This window comes from Anser brachyrhynchus (assembly GCF_964034855.1).
Source record: "Anser brachyrhynchus genome assembly, chromosome: 4".
Classification (NCBI taxonomy): domain Eukaryota; kingdom Metazoa; phylum Chordata; class Aves; order Anseriformes; family Anatidae; genus Anser; species Anser brachyrhynchus.
In genome coordinates, this window is record NC_137698.1 from 16,912,078 (window position 1) to 16,928,683 (window position 16,606).

General features: G+C 43.8%; 1 protein-coding gene across 1 annotated transcript in view; it reads left to right on the forward strand.

Annotated features, from left to right (window-relative positions):
* Nucleotides 1–16,606, forward strand: part of FRAS1 (Fraser extracellular matrix complex subunit 1) — a 161,509-nt gene that overhangs the window by 74,767 nt on the left and 70,136 nt on the right. The window contains exons 14-19 of the mRNA XM_080590382.1: nt 2,766–2,909; nt 5,083–5,223; nt 5,657–5,797; nt 6,679–6,852; nt 9,369–9,509; nt 11,528–11,671. Of these exons, the coding sequence (XP_080446508.1) occupies nt 2,766–2,909; nt 5,083–5,223; nt 5,657–5,797; nt 6,679–6,852; nt 9,369–9,509; nt 11,528–11,671 (885 nt within the window). The remainder of the gene's footprint in view (nt 1–2,765; nt 2,910–5,082; nt 5,224–5,656; nt 5,798–6,678; nt 6,853–9,368; nt 9,510–11,527; nt 11,672–16,606) is intronic.

The following is a 16,606-nucleotide window of genomic DNA, read 5'->3' on the forward strand; positions in this document are numbered from 1 at the left end:
TGCTGCAGGCAGCGAACGGTGCCTGGTGGGAGGGAGAGGCTTAGAGCCCAAGCACAGTTGCCCAGCTGACCTGGCTTTCATCGAAAGGGCATTTTGAATACAGCTGTATGCAAGGCTGTCTGCTTTTGAACGGAGTCTGGAGGCCAGGCAACCATGAGGGAGAAGCCTTTCCTGGAAAGGAACAGTATCTCCAGAGAGGACTTGAGAATTTTTGGAAATAACTGGGTAACTTCGGATGTGTCAAAGTATTTAGGCAGGTCAACAGTGAGGAGGTCAAGCTGTGCAGTGGGAAATGTATTATTAGGAGCTCGAGTCCTGCTGTCCAACCTTTCCAAAAGATGTTGAAAGTTAGAGAGAGCTCAGAGAGGAGCAAAACAGTTGTGGCTGGAAGGTGAAGTGAGGACATTTCAGTCCTTAGGAATTTACAGCATGAACTCATACTCTGCAGTTAACTTGCAAGTGTAGACGTGCCCTGAGAATCATCCAAGCTGGAATGAGATGCAGCTTTCTATCAGCAAGGGAAATTATCAACTGGAGCAGAAAAGTGTGCACAATCTTCACCTTGAGATGGGATGCCCAGTATTCATCATGTTGTGATTCAGCCACGATTAGATGCACGTGACAGTTGTGACATATGTGCTGGTTTACCTTGCCGTAGGAGTGAGTGGTGGAGAGCCTTTCGGGTGCAGGATGATCAGCATCCTTGTGAGGGACTCCTCACATGGAAGTATTCAGGAGATAGAATAGTCACAGCTTTCTGGAGACATGAGGAATAATGCAGGAGAGAAAAGTGAACAGCCAGTTGCAAGGCAATAGAAGAGGAAGATCAGAAGAGGTAAAATAAATAAAGGTGGAATTAGGGAGAAAGAAAATCAAGAAGGTCAAAGGACCAAGTGCTGGGCGTGTACTCAAATGTCCTGTGTCTTGGCCCCATAAGTTCTCCCTTTTCTAACCCCACGCATGTCACATCACACCTCTCTGTGTTCCAGTTGCCTGCCTATGAGATGGAGAGGATAATGCTTCCCTGCCTTGGGGAGGGATGAGATCCACTCAGATGGGATGTTTGTCTTCTGCGCAGTGTGTCTCATATATAAGCACAAACATAGGTGCTCTGTCTCGTTAATTAACAAACCACAAGAGCAATTGTGGCCTGAAGCAGACAGAAGAAGCATAAAAACCATGCAAAACAGGAGTGAGAGGGGAGTGTTGGTGATTGCTTGTTTGCTGTAAACTTATTTACAGCTACGTGCTCTGCTGCATAGTCATTCCTTCTCCGTTCTGCACTTGCCCTGAAATATTAGATGTCGTCCTGGATTGGAAACACTTCACTCTCACCTGTTCCTGGGGACAGGAAGAATTGCCTCTCATTTAGGGGTTTATTTTGGCAGGAAGGTGTTTGCTTTTGTCACTGTTCCGTACATAGGCGTGCTCTTAGTTGTGTGGATTAAGCTTCCCAGAGAGTGCCAGATTTATTGCTGACCAGCTGCTGCTGCATCTGCTGGTCCCTGCCTTACACTTAACTCAGAGCTGAGTTTTTCTTGAGTGGCTACAACTTCAGGCATGTTCGTGGATATGGGGCAAGTGTCATAAGGTGCTGTTTTATCCCACCTTCTGTGGTCTGGGAGTACAAGCATGTACCTGCCTCATTGTGAAAGACTGAATCGAAGAACATCTTTAGTACATATTTGGGCATAATCGAGAAAAAAATGTAATGGTTAAAGGAACTGTAATTTTTACAGTTAGTGCAAGCATTGGTAGGACAGGATTTAATGTGCGTCTTCTGCACGGATCCCATAAATGGTGAGCACAGTGGGCTGCATTTTCCTCACAGCTGAATTTGGACAGTTTTAAATAAAACTCATTCAAATAAAAATTTCAATAAAGCTCATTCGACAGCTGCTTTGGGAGGCAGAATTGATCTCCCTACAGCTATTAGCTGAATTGTAAGACATCATCATGGGTTGAGGATGACTGTTCTGCCTACGTGTTCCTGTGCCCAGGTTCCTGAAAGGGCATTTTTACTGCCTGTACTGCCGGCATGTGCTGTACTTCAGGTATATGGTGTCAGAGAAAAGACAGGCAGTGCACGCTGTCCTGGACCAGGGACCCACTGCCCCCATGTCCCCAGGAATTACTGAGTCTGATCACGCAAGAATTTCTGCCCTGCCCAACAAGGGTCAGCCAACAGGCAGAACTGAGTTATTCCTGCACGGGTGCAGAGTCCTGGCAGGGCAGAAAGAGTTGTTTCTAGATGTAGGCCATCTTGTTTCTAATTTTGCGGGATCTTCACTGCAGCCCTGCCGTCTGATTCTGTGTTTGCTCATGAAGTTGGCTTACTGTCAGTAGTTGCTGCAAGGATTTGATTGCAGGAATGTTTTTTCATAGTGTGTGACAGGGACTCTTCCCACTTCCCTTCCGTTTGGGCTCATGCAGCACCCAGCACCGTGATGAGCAGGACTTGGCAGGGTTACCAACATTCTCCTAATCTGACTACAGCTCCAGAGACAACGGCGATGTATGTTACATGTCACACTGCGTGTACAAAGCAAAGGTGTAAATCGTACCCCTGAGATGAGTCGACTTGGATGAAAATACTAACATAGCAAAAGCAGTTATCCTTTGTCTTCTTTTCCTTTTCTGAAGTAGTGAGTGCCTCTGAATTTAAGGTACAAAACTGCAAATAAATGAATTGCTGCAAATTCTTCATTTTAAAACGATGATTGGAAGTCGATCGTTCATTAATCTTTCACCTTTCTTTCTTGCAGCTTGTCATGAGTCCTGTTCCTCGTGCTGGGGACCTGCTGACAACAATTGTTTGTCCTGCAAAGACATGTCACACGTGCTAAAAGCAGGGCTCTGCGTGGCCAGCTGTGGACAGGGATTTTATCTGAAGGATGGAATCTGTAGTGGTAAATGCCTGTTTTCTTCCTCTAATTGCAAGAAGCTTGAGAAATGCTCTGCAAAACAGAAATCAATATTTCGTTTAGCCATGCAGCAGCTGTGATTTTATTCACATCTAAGAAGCCAGATGCACCTCGTGCATAAATATCGGATGAGGAAAGCTGATGTTTGTTTGTAAGATTATTAATTCATTTAATATAATCAGATGCTGAAAGGTTTAAGTTTTTTTTTTCCTTCATTGAACAGCTTGAAAGCCTGACTGAGTTGTTTCTGGGGGCTTGACAAATCCATTTGTCTGCGGAAAGAAAAATGGCCCTTGCCAGCAGGTTTCTATAAATTTGATTATAATTCAGCATCACAGTAACTAATACCTGCACAACAGATGAGGCTTGAGAGCTGGAAAGGTTTTCTCAGAAGAAGGGGAAAAAATCAAAGGTTTTAAAATGTCCTGCAACCGTTCAGGCCCTTCTTGTGTTTCTGGTGGCAGCCACCTCCAGCTGCTTTGAAGGACTCTCCAGCATAGCCGGTAGTGTTGATGCAGGGGTTGGTTGTGTTTATATAGCCCTGTCTGAGACACAGCTAGCTAGAAAGCCTAAAACCTGGAGCATGTTGACAAAATTGTTGCTATTCTCACCACTTCTGGATGAGTCACATTTTGACCAGGTTCCCCTTCAGTTTGGTTGATGTCTATACCAGTAAATTTGACACACCTGTGTTTTGTAATGCGCAGAATTGAAATCTTACATCTAGCTAGAAATCAAGTAAGCCTAAAGTGAAATTTTACTCCGGTGCAGCTTGGCCATATTCGTGATTTTATTGCCAGTGATTTCTCAAAACTGCATAGCTGTTCTCCACACCCGCCAGGATTCAGGCCTTTCATCTTCCACCAAAAGCATTGATTTTGATACCCAGCTGGAGACCTGTAAGCTGTTCTAAGAGAGGCTGTCTGACTGGTGAAAAGAAACTAAAACTGGTTAAGTAAAATGCTTGGCCCCTCTGAATACACAGCAGCAGTTCTGCTGACTTAGGGAAGGCAGAGTTTCATACCACTTCTCCTAAACAACAGGTCAGTTAACTTCAGAACTGATTGCCCGGGAGAATACAGACCACAGGAATTGATTAGAAACGTTATCATGCTTGACTTTAGATGTACTTTCACACTTACAACTTTAATTTGAAGAAAAGGGAAAGAGGGGGGAGAAATAATAATTTTTTCTGCTCAACTTTTCTCCCAGCTTTTACTTCCTGCACAGTCTGAGAACTGATGTTTGTTGTACAAAGCTATGTAGATTTATAAGATGGATTATTTGTGAGACCATTGTTGAACAGGAAAAAACCAACCAACCAACCAACCAAACAAAAAACATTAGCTGGAAGGTTTTTTTCTGTATGTCCTGGGACATGTACACCTGTCTCTGGATTCACTGGATAGGTGTTTGAGCTTTTCATTAGGAAACAAAAAAATAGATGGAAGAGTGTCTGGTCTGCATGCAATGTGCAAAGTTGATGTCCACTCTCAGCTTAAGGTATCACTCAGTATGGCAGCAGACCAAAGTTGCAGGCAGGCAGAGTCCTTTACACTGAGTTTCAGAGCATTAATGTAATTTTAGCTCAGCCACTTAAGTTGGTAATGTTGCTGCCGGGAAGAAAATCCTTTCAGACCTGAGGTGTGTGCTGACCAAATGGGAGGCAACCCTGCTGCAGGCAGGGAAACAGAAGCTGGAAAGCAGCAGTGAGATCCTCCACCCCACTTCACCTCGCTGGAGCATTAGCACCAGAAAGCACCAGCAGCGGTAACAGTTGGGTCAGGCATAGAGATGCAAACCTTTCACTCCAAATGGCTGCTTATGGAGAACAGAAGACCAGTGGGATTTGTAAGAGTCTTCCTTGCCCCGTGGGGGCTGCGAATGTGAGGAGGTAGCGTGGCTGTAGGCCTGTTCCTGCTATTTGTACTTAGGAGTCCTGGACATGATACGGGTCAGTGAGTACGTGTCTGCACTCACACGTCTACCCCTGTGAATGTCACTACTTATTCCAGGGAAGTGTGAAAGGTTGCTTGTGCTGGAGAGGAACGTTTAAAAGATGCCTTTCTGACAAAGAAAGGACAAGGCATGGTTTGTTTTCCTTTATTTTATCTGCTTATTGAGTGAGTTTCATTAACAAGCTATCCTTCTCTGGCAGTTTGCGACCAGGCCTGTGAAACATGCTATTCAGACCAACCCGAGTGTTTAACCTGTGCTTCAGATAAGCTGTTACACAATGGGAAATGCATTTCAGAGTGCCCAGATGGGTATTTCCCAGGCAGTCATGGAAGATGCAGAGGTAAGAGACGTATATGCATGGACCTTCTTAAGTCTTTCCAGGCACCGTCCACATGTTGTCTTCTTTTCCTCAAATGTTTACCTTTGGGGAAGGAATTTTAAGAGCGCAGAATTGAGAGTGGGGATAGGGAATTTGATTTTTTCATTTTCTTTGGTTCAGTTTTGATGGATTATTTGAAATAACCTTTTTGCTTTGTGAAGCATATTAAGACATACTGAGATACATGTTCGAAACACTGCGTGAGTGGGAGTTATTATTATTGTGTTCCTGGTTATTAATGCTTGTGCACTTCTGCTCTCATTAGTTCACATAGCTGAATATCGTGCCAGCTGGGAGTTTTCATTGTTGCCTGGAGGATACTGTAGTCAGCAACACAATTTGCAAGGAGGAAAATGAGGATTTTTCAGTTCGGTGTGCTCTCTTTCTTTATCAGCTTGTCACGATTCGTGCTCCACCTGTGAGGGACCTCTGGCCACGCACTGTACCTCCTGTTCCCTTCCTCTGGCACTGCGCCAGGGCCAGTGCCTGCGAGGCTGTGGGGAGGGTTTTTATCAGGATCACGACGTTTGCAGGGGTAAGCAATGTACTTTGTTTAAGTTCCTCAGCTGCTGTAAGTCACTGTATCTATGTTGGCTTTTGTTGGAAGGCGCTCAGAGTGCACCCAGTTACGACACTGATCCTTTATTCTATGCGAAACCATTCAAGGAATGAATAATTCCCACTTTTGCTTACTGATTGCTTCCTGTTTTGAGAAAAATCAAATTTTCTCAAGTACTTTGTGGTTTCACACCCTCAGGATTTACTGATATTGGGAACTTTTATTTTCTCCGTGCTATTGAAATAAATGTCCATCGCTAGCACTTCCAAATTTTTCTTGAGACAGGTTAAGAGCTGGATGGAATTGTACACACGCCTAGTATACTTGCAAAGACTTATGGTCAGTTTTGCAACGATGGAAAACCTGAAAACTCAGGAGATGAATTTAAGCTTCCTACAAGCCCTCCAGATTGCCATTTCTTGCTGTCTGTCCTAGTGAGGTTATGGTCATCTCTGCAGTTCCAGAAATTAAATGAAATTTGACTGCCTGTAGCACGGTATCACGGTTTTCTTCCAACTTTATCAACTTTATTTGAGAAAAGAGCTGTTATTTTGGGGAGTGAAAAATACTTTTTTCCAAAATGGCTGTTCCATCATAGAAAATACAGCACTCCATCCCGTCATGGAATAGATTCCTTAGCACACGAGTTGCTGCAAGGTGTCTGCTCTTGGAGTTTCAAACCGTCTACAGCAATACAAAACCGCAAAGAGGGGTGAACAGGAAGGCTCAAACCAGTGTTTTCTCCCCTTTCATGTTCACGAGATGCCCACGTTTGCGTGGTTATCGGGCCTTGCCTGTCCCTGTGAGACAGCTGTCCTCAGGCTGCGGCTCTGACTGCTCTCCTCACCTGCTCACAGGTTGCCACCCGTCCTGCCGCACCTGCCTGGGCCTGGCGCCCTCGCAGTGCCTGCGGTGCTGGGCGCCAGAGGAGGTGCTGCAGCCTCACCAGCCTGCAGAAGGAGCCGTGCATGGACTTTGCCTCTCTCGCTGCCAAGCCCGGTTCTACCGGGATGTTACAGGAGTCTGCAAACGTGAGTAGAGAAGGGGAGCAGTTGTTTGAGGCACAGGGCTGCACTGAATTTGATGTGTTTGTACAGACTTTGTACTGTGTTTGCTTGTAACATGCTTTGAGCTCCTCTGTAATGCTTCTGGAAGAAAATATGCTCTATATACAATTTGTAAGTAAAGGCCTTAGTTACTTTTTTTTTTTTTAAGTGACTGGGTTCAAGTCTGGCCATCTTAGCTTAGCTTTCTTTTCACTGAAGTTGAGTATACAGTTTTTAGCACTGACTTATTTTGAATCAATCCTTAAATCATTTTCAGAAAAGACTGAGCTTTTTCTTTATTTAGCCTCTGGAGCAGGTCAAGACATCCCACAGCAGGCTTTTCTTTTGAGGAAGCTCTTCTGATACATGCCCTGCAGCCCGAGTGCTATCGCTGCTCCTGAAACACCAAGTAGGAAGCATTCCCATGAAGGTTTGGAAGAGAGGCTAAGATAGTGTACATGGGGGATTTATATGGTTTCCCACTGCTCTGACACAATGCTGTTGTGGACTTCAGCTAAGAATGGTTTCTGGGTGGATCAGCAGGTCAGTCAGTTGGGTTGTACAGAGCTTGTGGCAGCCAGTCTGGATGTCTGTATAACAAACATCTTGCAGTGTCTTGAAAACAATGCATAGAAATACAGGCTGAATGAGTCGGAACGTCTCGTGGCAGCACAGACCACTCTAAACCTAAGGAGCAATACTTTCATAGGGGGAAATGTTTTCCCTGTGTGGAAAGAACAGTCACAGAGCCAGTGCCTCTACAGCACTCGAGTAAAGTAAAAGTAATAAAACCAGCAGCAGCAACAGCGCTAGTGATGGCTGTTTCTTCCTGGTCAAAATATTTTCTGGAAGTGGACGTAATTTAAAATAAATTTATGTTGCTTGTGCTTCTTCACGGCAACTTGACAGGAGACCGTGGGCTCATTTTTTGCCTTAGGGTCTCTTTAAAAAGGAAGAAGTCTTTTTTTTTACAGAATGGTTCTGTCTTTAGCAGTGACATATACAGGCTGTAAAGGGCCTGGTGCTTTGGGCTGGCTCCTGAAGGCATTAGTGCAGAGCCTCCAATCCAAGCAGTGTCTGTCCCTTGGCAGGGAATGGCTTTTCTTGGCTGAGTCCAGGTTATGGGATAGAAACCGAATGAAGAAATCTGTATACTGTTGCCTGAAGTGGGTGAGCAGACCTGCACAAACAGGCCTGAGCAGAGTTCGGTGACAGTGCTAAGTTATGTCACTGGGCAAGAATGCCGGCACGGCCCTGCTTTATTAATGATGCCGTTTTAGTAGTGGCATTAGAACAGTCCTTTGATTTATTGCAGAAGAGTGTGAATGTTCACGATTCGAGATTTTGAGCTACACATCTAAAATATTGATGTAAAATTTATAGATACACCTTTCTGAGAATGTAACCCCCCAAAAGATATGGAGCATGCCTGCATTGTCTGTGCGGAAAAAACACATTCATATGTAGGTTAAAATGCTGATTTTGAAAGTTTTACCTCTGTAGTTCTGAATTTCTCATCAATGCACAGAAATATTCCTGTCCCCGGATTTTGAATGCTGTGAGATCTCCCTGATGAAACTGTAAGGGATTTCTCTCTGATTTGATTTGAGTCAGCTGAGCCGGAGATAGTCCTGGAGACATTACATCTGTGATGAGGATCCCTGATTTCTCTCTCTGGCTCTCTGACAGTCAGACAGCTAAGTGTACTTGCATAAATCATTCTATTTCATTTCTTCTCTCCAGCCCTGTGTCTGTCTTGTCTCCCTAGAGGGCAGGAAGTCTCTCTGTGTATTTTAACAGGGACTAACACAGTGGAATCTGTGGCCTCAAGTCACTGTTCCTATAAAGACTAATGTTGGTTTTTAAATAATCAGTTTGTATATTTATTTGATCAGATTATTTAGTTTAAGCTGGCTTGTTTTAGAAGCAGTACCAGTAAAGACCAAGGTGAAGAGGTCTGACATTTTAACTGCACTCTCTATTCTTGCTGAATTGTCCTTTTAATGAGTGTGCACTTCACTAGCTATAAAGTCCGGTGGCCAGCCCAGCTCTGTACGCGTGCTCTCACTGCTCCAGAATAGCTGATGAAAACCGTGCACTGGTGTTGGATAGAAAATCCTTCCTAGGATAACTGTAGGGTGATAGCAAAGGATGATTTCAGACTCTGTAAGTCTGCAAGACTCAGGGCTCTTACAGAGGAGAAGGGTATTATACTTTGTCATGCATCTTGGCTTGCCATTTCAGAAATGAAGTGCATGGGTGCAATGACATTCAATATGCAGCTATCTGTGGTTGCCCCTTATCTTCAAGAAGTGCGCTGTGCTGCCTTTTTGCACGCCTGCCCTTTCTACCTTTCACAAGCAAACAATTCTGTAAATGAAATGCCTTCCTGTTGTCTTGGGGGACAAAGCAATCTAGCTATGCTCTAGGACGGTAACAACACAGATAAGCTAGAAACCAATTTCATTCTCTCTATCTTCTTGTTTTTCCCTTCCCTGCAGAGTGCCACTCCTCCTGTGCAGGCTGCATGGGGAACACTTCCCAGGACTGTACGTCGTGCCTTTCTTCCCACGTCCTGCTGGAAGGCAGGTGCCTCTCTGAGTGCCCAGAGGGGCTGTTCAGCCACGAAGATCACTGCTCCCGTGAGTGCACAGTGCAGGCACCTGCAGCTTATACTGTTGAATTTCATTGCATGCAAGTTTTCTAAAGCATTTCTCAATGTAATTAGAGATGCTGTCAGATTTATATGAGGCTATTTAAGTATTTTCAGGGGAGAATAGTATAGTCCAATTTCAGAAAATGGAATCTCCTCCTAATGGGAGAGAGGCATGCACATTGAATCGTAAATTATAATCAGTTTTGCTTCCCTGGACAGCTTCCCTGAAAATATTTTGCTTTTCATTTCACTAGGCTTGGATGATGTTCTTAGCCAGCGCACTGTAGCAGAAGAGGTCTTATTGGACAGCACTGAAACATGGTCTGCTTTTGTTAGACTAGATAAGCATATTGAATTTGCTTTAGCTTTATTTTTAATCCACTGCTGGCTATAGGGCTGGGTTTTGAAAGAAGGAATTCCACAGATACAGGAAATGCCTCACTGGTAGAGGGGACAGCATTGTTTGTGTCTCAGCTTTGCCCACTGGTCAGCAAGTGGCTTTCTTGGTCACGTTGTCTGATCCCATCTAAGCGGATGACTGTGACTACTGACCTTCCAAGTGACTGTATCAATTAACTCCTGTATGCCACTTGCAGAAAATTACAGCCTTTGGGGTGTGTCTTTCATTATTAATGGCTAAGTACAATAGGTGAGGAAATGCTGGCATTTGAAATCTGGTTAGTCCCTTCAAGGTCATCTGAAAGGTGTCTGTTGTTTTATAATAGATTCATTGGGACAGGCATCCCTGCATCTGTTCTGGCAGTAGGATAAATTTGCTGAATTTATATTAGTCACTTCCCTGCGAGGGCTCAGGTTTAGAGAGAGGAACCCCTTCCCCAGTCTGTCACTCTGTTTATGCAATTTATTCGTCCAAGGAACAACTCTATAAACACTTTTAGTTGGCAGGTTATTGTAAAGATTCATCAATTTTGAGGTTGTGCTCTGCCACCTTAGAGCCGAGGTAACTGCTGAATGCTGCATTACTCAGTTCCATATCCCAGGCTTATGTAAATGTCTTACAAAACAGAATTTCAGTGTCAGGGAAGTGGCATCTTTCTGTATGCTGCCAGCTTAGATCTCCTGCAGTTTTTGAACGGCGAAGCTCAGTTAATAGAGGTGCGTCTAGAAAATTGATTCTTCCTTTTGAACACTGATTTCACGGGCATGATTTCTGAGAAGCTGGGAAGGAAGTGGGACTTGATGCATTGGATCTTAAACACTAGAGCCTTATGCTGTGGCAGCTGTGAAAAGCCCAGCTTCCACGTGGGGAGCGAGCAATTGTATGTTGCCTGGGGGAGTCCTGAGGTGGGAGACTTTGAAGTTGTGTGGTTTTATTCATGGAAGAGTTTTTAAAGTAGTTTTTAAGAGGTTTTTACAGATCATTAGCTGTAGTATTTCTGTCTCCCTCAGTTCTAGCCTGGAAATCATGGAAATATGGCATCTGGCTGTAAAGGTAGAAGGAAACAAAAGCAGCCTGAGTGAAATTGTTTTGAGCAATCTTAATCGCTTCTTCTGCAACCCTTTTGTTGAGCTTTTGGGAGACAGAATAGCTAATGCGCTGGCACAGCATCCGGGTTTTATCCGTTTCAGTTTGGGAGGTGTTTGTGCAGAAATAATTTCCTTGATTCCTCACTCATGAATATCAAACTCATGCCACTGTAATTTTATACAATCCCCCTCTCTTTCTTATATGCGCATGCATATGCTGGAGGGAGGAATAAAAGGTTCAATCTGTTTATATTTTGTGTAGATCTCTACCTTGATGAATGCAGAGAACAAATGCAGCTGTTTTAATCTTCAACTGTTTTTTTCATCTTGTTTATTCAAAGTGAGGATGGAAGAGCCTTCCAAACCACAACTCACCAGTTACTGGTGCTATTAGCATCAATTTATGCCCACGTTTTGTAGGAGTAAATGATGATTATAGGGGCTGTTTTTCAGGGGAGGGAAGAGTGTAAGATGGAGTGCACCGAGAGCATAACGAGTGTTGATTTTCTTATCCAGCCTGTCACCCATCATGCAAGACATGCCGCGGCCCTTCTGAGTCGGAGTGCTTAACCTGCCATCCCCATGCAGCTCTGGCTGGTGGAAGGTGCAGGACTAGCTGCAAGGAAGAGCAGTATCTCAACATGGTGGGATATTGTGTGGGTAAGTAAGAGGCAATGGCAGAAAGGGGTCGTACAGGGTGATGATCTTTCTGCAGCATTAACCGGCTACTTGAGCACGCACCAGGAAGAAATCAAAATGCCTGTTATGGATAGAACATCAGACGGATGAAAATATCATTAGGGAACTCTCTGGTGTACACAGGATATAGGAAAGCCACTGGCCACTCCTGCACTACATGCCTTCCACAGAGCTGCGTGAAGTTAATTGCAAATTGTGTAAGGTTGGTAGAAGGGAGGGGGAGATAAGGCACACTTTGGCCAAGCTTGTTGCTGCTTGGTTTGGTGCTAAGACTTGAGATCACTTGAGATCAGCCAGGAAAGCTGCTCTGGTCCTGCAAAGAGCTTCAGCAAAGTGAGATAAGGAAACATTTGTCATTCAGAGAAGCAATTTATGGGGCCCTAAATTAAAATTGGCACAGCTAGGATTGCTGTGTGCATTTCTGAGAGATATTAGGATTTATACACAGGGGTTATACTTGGGTGCTCAAGTGCCTGCACTTAAGCCTATCATCAGAAGCCACTGATTGCATTTACCTGTTTAAAAAGAAAAATCATTTTTAATCCATCACGCAGACATGTATAAACATATCCTGGGAAGAGCTCCAACAATTTCTAAACTTTATCAACCCTTTTTTTTTTTTGATTATCAAAAAACGGTACGGTATGTGGGGCTTAAGCTAGGTTGAACGGTTCCATAGGATATAAAGAATCCTAAGAAAAGGGAAAAATGCAATAAATGTAATGAATACATCCACTGAGAGGCTATCATTCTCAATTTAATCTAGATGGCTCCCTTTCACAGGGACTTCTTTTTGCTTACAATATATGTGTTTGGTTTTTGTTTTGTTTTTAATGAAAGACTTGTTTCTTTCCTCTCAGCAGATTACTTTTATGAACCGTTTCTTCACCTTCCTTGTAAACAAGTTACTGTTTAGTCTGCAGGGTGAAACAAGGTATCTGAGGAGTAGGAAAAGATCCTAAATGCTTCTAGGTATATAGGAAGTTAGGTTGGGGAGTCGAGGTGTTTCAGACAGTCAAGTAGTTACAGTATTGAAATAATTCAGCATTTCAGTATAAAAAGCTGTTTCTGCCCTGTAAAATCTCAGGGACTGTAACGATACTCATTGATGTCATGTAACATCATAGCTGTATGCATCGTGTATATTCCACCTTGTTTTCCCATTAATTTGCATTATACTTCCTGTGAAAAAAGCCACTGGAAATGTAATCTTCCAGATGTCAGTTTCATTTGAAAAAATAGTACCATTTATCATACACCAGGATTCTTTCTGAGGAGGGTTTCTGCTGCTTGATGCATGCTGTGTGCTTTAATTATCCCTTTTAGACAACTGTTTCCTGAAAGTTTGGTGTCATGGAGCAATAAGCATGCTCCCAGACGATTAGGTAGACATCACAGTGCCTGGCAATAATGAGGAGAAGAAATTGGAAACAGTGGGGTCGCTCAGGCAATGCGCAGGGCATAGTTTGACCTCCAGACTCATTACGCTGACAGTGATGAATCATCTGCAAAGAACCTCACTTGGCTTCCTGGGCTCCAGAGCAATTGCAGTTGGTGATTCATGTGTTCCCTACAAACTAGCAAGCTTTGCTTTGGAGCTCTGTAGGCCCTGAACGTGGTCCACTGTTTCGAGAGCTGTCTTCTCAAAGGAGGAATATGTTTTCAAGACTTGGTTCATAGTGCCTGGCATCATGGAGTGTCAGCAGTGGTTGGATCTGTGCCCCTAAAACAGGATTGAAGGCTTTGCAGGTACAACATGGTAAGAGTGTAAGGAGGTATCATTCTTCCTCCCAGCTCTGATTTTAGTCTTGCTCTGCGACTCTCCCATGTCACTCCTGCCTTGAAGAGGCCACTGCATATTGTTACTTGGTCTTTGGAGCATGTGGACCCTTCATGTCCGTGCGGTCTTGCAGGTAGATGCAGTGATGCTTCTTTATCTAACTGAAGTTTTAAAAATGCTTGTAGAGGAGCATAGTTATTTGTTGCCTTAAAAAAAATAATAAAGTTGTGCTTTGGTCTTGGATCTGCAGTCCTAGGTATGTTGCTCTTTGTGCCAAATTCATGTCTGATGTTTAAGCAAAGGATATTTGTTGCCAGTTCTGCTACAAATAAAGAGCTCCACATCCAGGTTGTTAAATTTCACTTGTTCTCCTCATTCAGCACTGAATGAAATGCTAAATTTGCCCTTGCAAGTTATTAATTACCAGCTAAAGAGCAGCTGTCCCATAAAAGAAAACATTAAAACCCATGACACTTGCATAATATATAATTTGCATCAGACTCTAACAAAGCTATTCTCTTTGCTTCCCAAAGCAGTATTTTTTTTTACTATTATCTTCCCATTTTTTTCTAATTCCTGACCCTCCAGGCAGAACCTGTGGTACGACGTACAGGGACTGCTGTGCATTACAGCCACTTGTCATACTTTATGGATGTGCAGGGGAAAATCTTTATTCATAGAGGACGAAGAAAACTGTCACTTGAAACCATTGGCTGTGAATTAATGTCATTATTGTACGTGTTACCTAAGCGAGGACTGGAATATTTGCCTCGTTAATAGGAGAAGAACCTTGTTTTCAGCAGTTTACCAAATAAACATTTCAAATGTAAGCAGAGGAAAGACAAAATGGCCTCAAGTTTCAAAGGATCAGTGAGTTTCCAAGCTCTGCTTGGAGCACACTGAATTTGTGTTAATTTTCTTTAAGAATGCTCAATTCATAAATTTTATTTCATAGCTGAAGTGGTTGTATAGAAATATGTTTGTGTCTTTTGCGCTCCCCTACTGAGTCTCAAGGCTTTTGTGTTTTGTGTTTTCCTGCTTTGAACACGCTCTTTGATTTCTCTCCCTCTCTCAGCTGCTTATCCAACACAAATTTAGCTTCTGGGATTGTTGCAGTCACCAATCTAAAAAATAACACCATTGCTAAAACTGTTGGCCCGCTCACAAAACCCTGCAGTTACTTTTCCGATTTGAATAAGTCATGTGCCTGTCTTGGGGCTTCCTCATCAGTCTTCAGGCTTCCTCATCGATCTTTTCCTGACTCGGTGCAAGGGCAATTAGAAGAAGGCAGATGGACCATGCCGTGGCCAAAGCGAGGAGCTCACAGCCAGGGCTGCGAGCTGTCAGACTCCTGCTCAGCTAACATGGAACCAGATGAAAGGGCTCTCTGCAGGAGTTAGTGCAGAGGGCAGCTGGTGCGAAATGCAAGTCAAAACACCCACTGATACAGTATCCTCCAAGCTCCTGGATTAACTTCTGAATGCATCTTCCTTGCCATGCAGCTCCCAATTCCTTTGATCAGCTCCTCAGGCCCTTACTTTCTTAGGCTGGGCACAGTTGTGAAAATGTACAAAGATCAGCCAAAGAGCTCGCTCAGGGGGTTGCCTATAACAAGCCTTTCTGCCTTGCTCATAGAATTCCAGAAAGGACACCCTGACAACAAGAAATACTCTCAGCTACTTGTAAAATTAATGAGCTGTACACTGAGAGAGACATTGATGTCATCACAAAGAGCTGCAGGTTCTCTGAGCAAAGCAAGAGGGAAATCAGTAGCTTAGCTCCATTTAATCGCTGGCATGCAACCTCCTGTAGAAATTTGCAGCTGAGCTGGCAGTTGAGGTAAATGGAAGATCGTTTCCCTGCTTGGGTCTGGGTCTATGTGTGCCAGGCACCTTTCAGTTGGATTTCCCCACGTGTTGCTGCCTAAAGCAGCTCCCACCTCTTTCAGAAGATGCAGGCTGCTCCCTGCAGACATGGTGGCACTTCAGGAGTTCTTGCTTGTTGCAAGGAGTTCCCACCACCCTGTGACAAAGCCCTCTTCAGGTCTTTTATGGGAGAGGCAAACCCTTCCAAAAACCAAACCAATCCCCTGGTCACTGCTGAGTGTCCTGGGTCAACCATACTGATTTTCTTTCTGGACTTACTCTAAGGTGCCAGAGAACGTTTGCATGCTGACCGTCCTGTAAATGACCTGGTGTTTGAGGTACTGATTTAAGGCAGTGCTCCGTTGTAAACCTTATACCTTACCTTAGAGTATAATACTAAACTTGCATCAGGGAATTTTTTTTTCTTTTTCTGAAGAGCCCTTAAGAGGGGAGGCATATTTAGACAATACAAGTGGTTGATTGCTTAGCAAATTAGGGAACTGAGAGGTAGAAATGTCTCTGCTTTCCTTTATGAGCGTTCAGAAACATTTCAGAGGTCATTTTTTTTCTCCCCGGATGCTTTGGCTGTGTGTTTACAGGCAAGGGAACAGTACATAACAGATACTTTCCCATCTAGGAGGAGCACAGTGTTTAGTTTGTTTGGTTTGTTTGCATGCTGAGAGAAAGCTAAAGAGGATGTGGAAATAGAGCATCTCTGGAAATCGAAACCTGTGTAAGTAACTGTATTATACTTCACACTGAAAGTTGCTTTATAGGAAGATCACTGATAGCTGAAGTTTTTTGCATAGGGGGTTGAACTGACAAGGAGGTATTAGACCCAGCTGAAGGGGTTGCAGGAAAAAGCTGTGTTTGGAGAGTGGGAGACAGGTCAGTAATCTCAGAAAGGTGAGCAGGGAGGCACTGGAACTATGAGCAGGATGATAACGCTGCCCTGAAGAATGCAGTTTGGGTACTGGAAGAAGTCTGATGGAATTGAGTAACCGCCCCTCACTGACGTGCAACCACCACTGCATGCGAAGCCTCTGGAAGCCCAAAGCACGCAGACAACCTGCCTTTAACTGCGCGGGACTGAGGATGGGCAAGGAGAAGGCAGAAGCAGGAAACACGTACGGTCTCGTGAGGTGTTATTGAGAAGCATAAAGAAAATACTCTGCTTCTTTTCATCTTCATTTCTAAGGGAGCCCGCTGTGAAAAATTTAAATAACCTTTTCCAAAGCAAAGTACTTCACT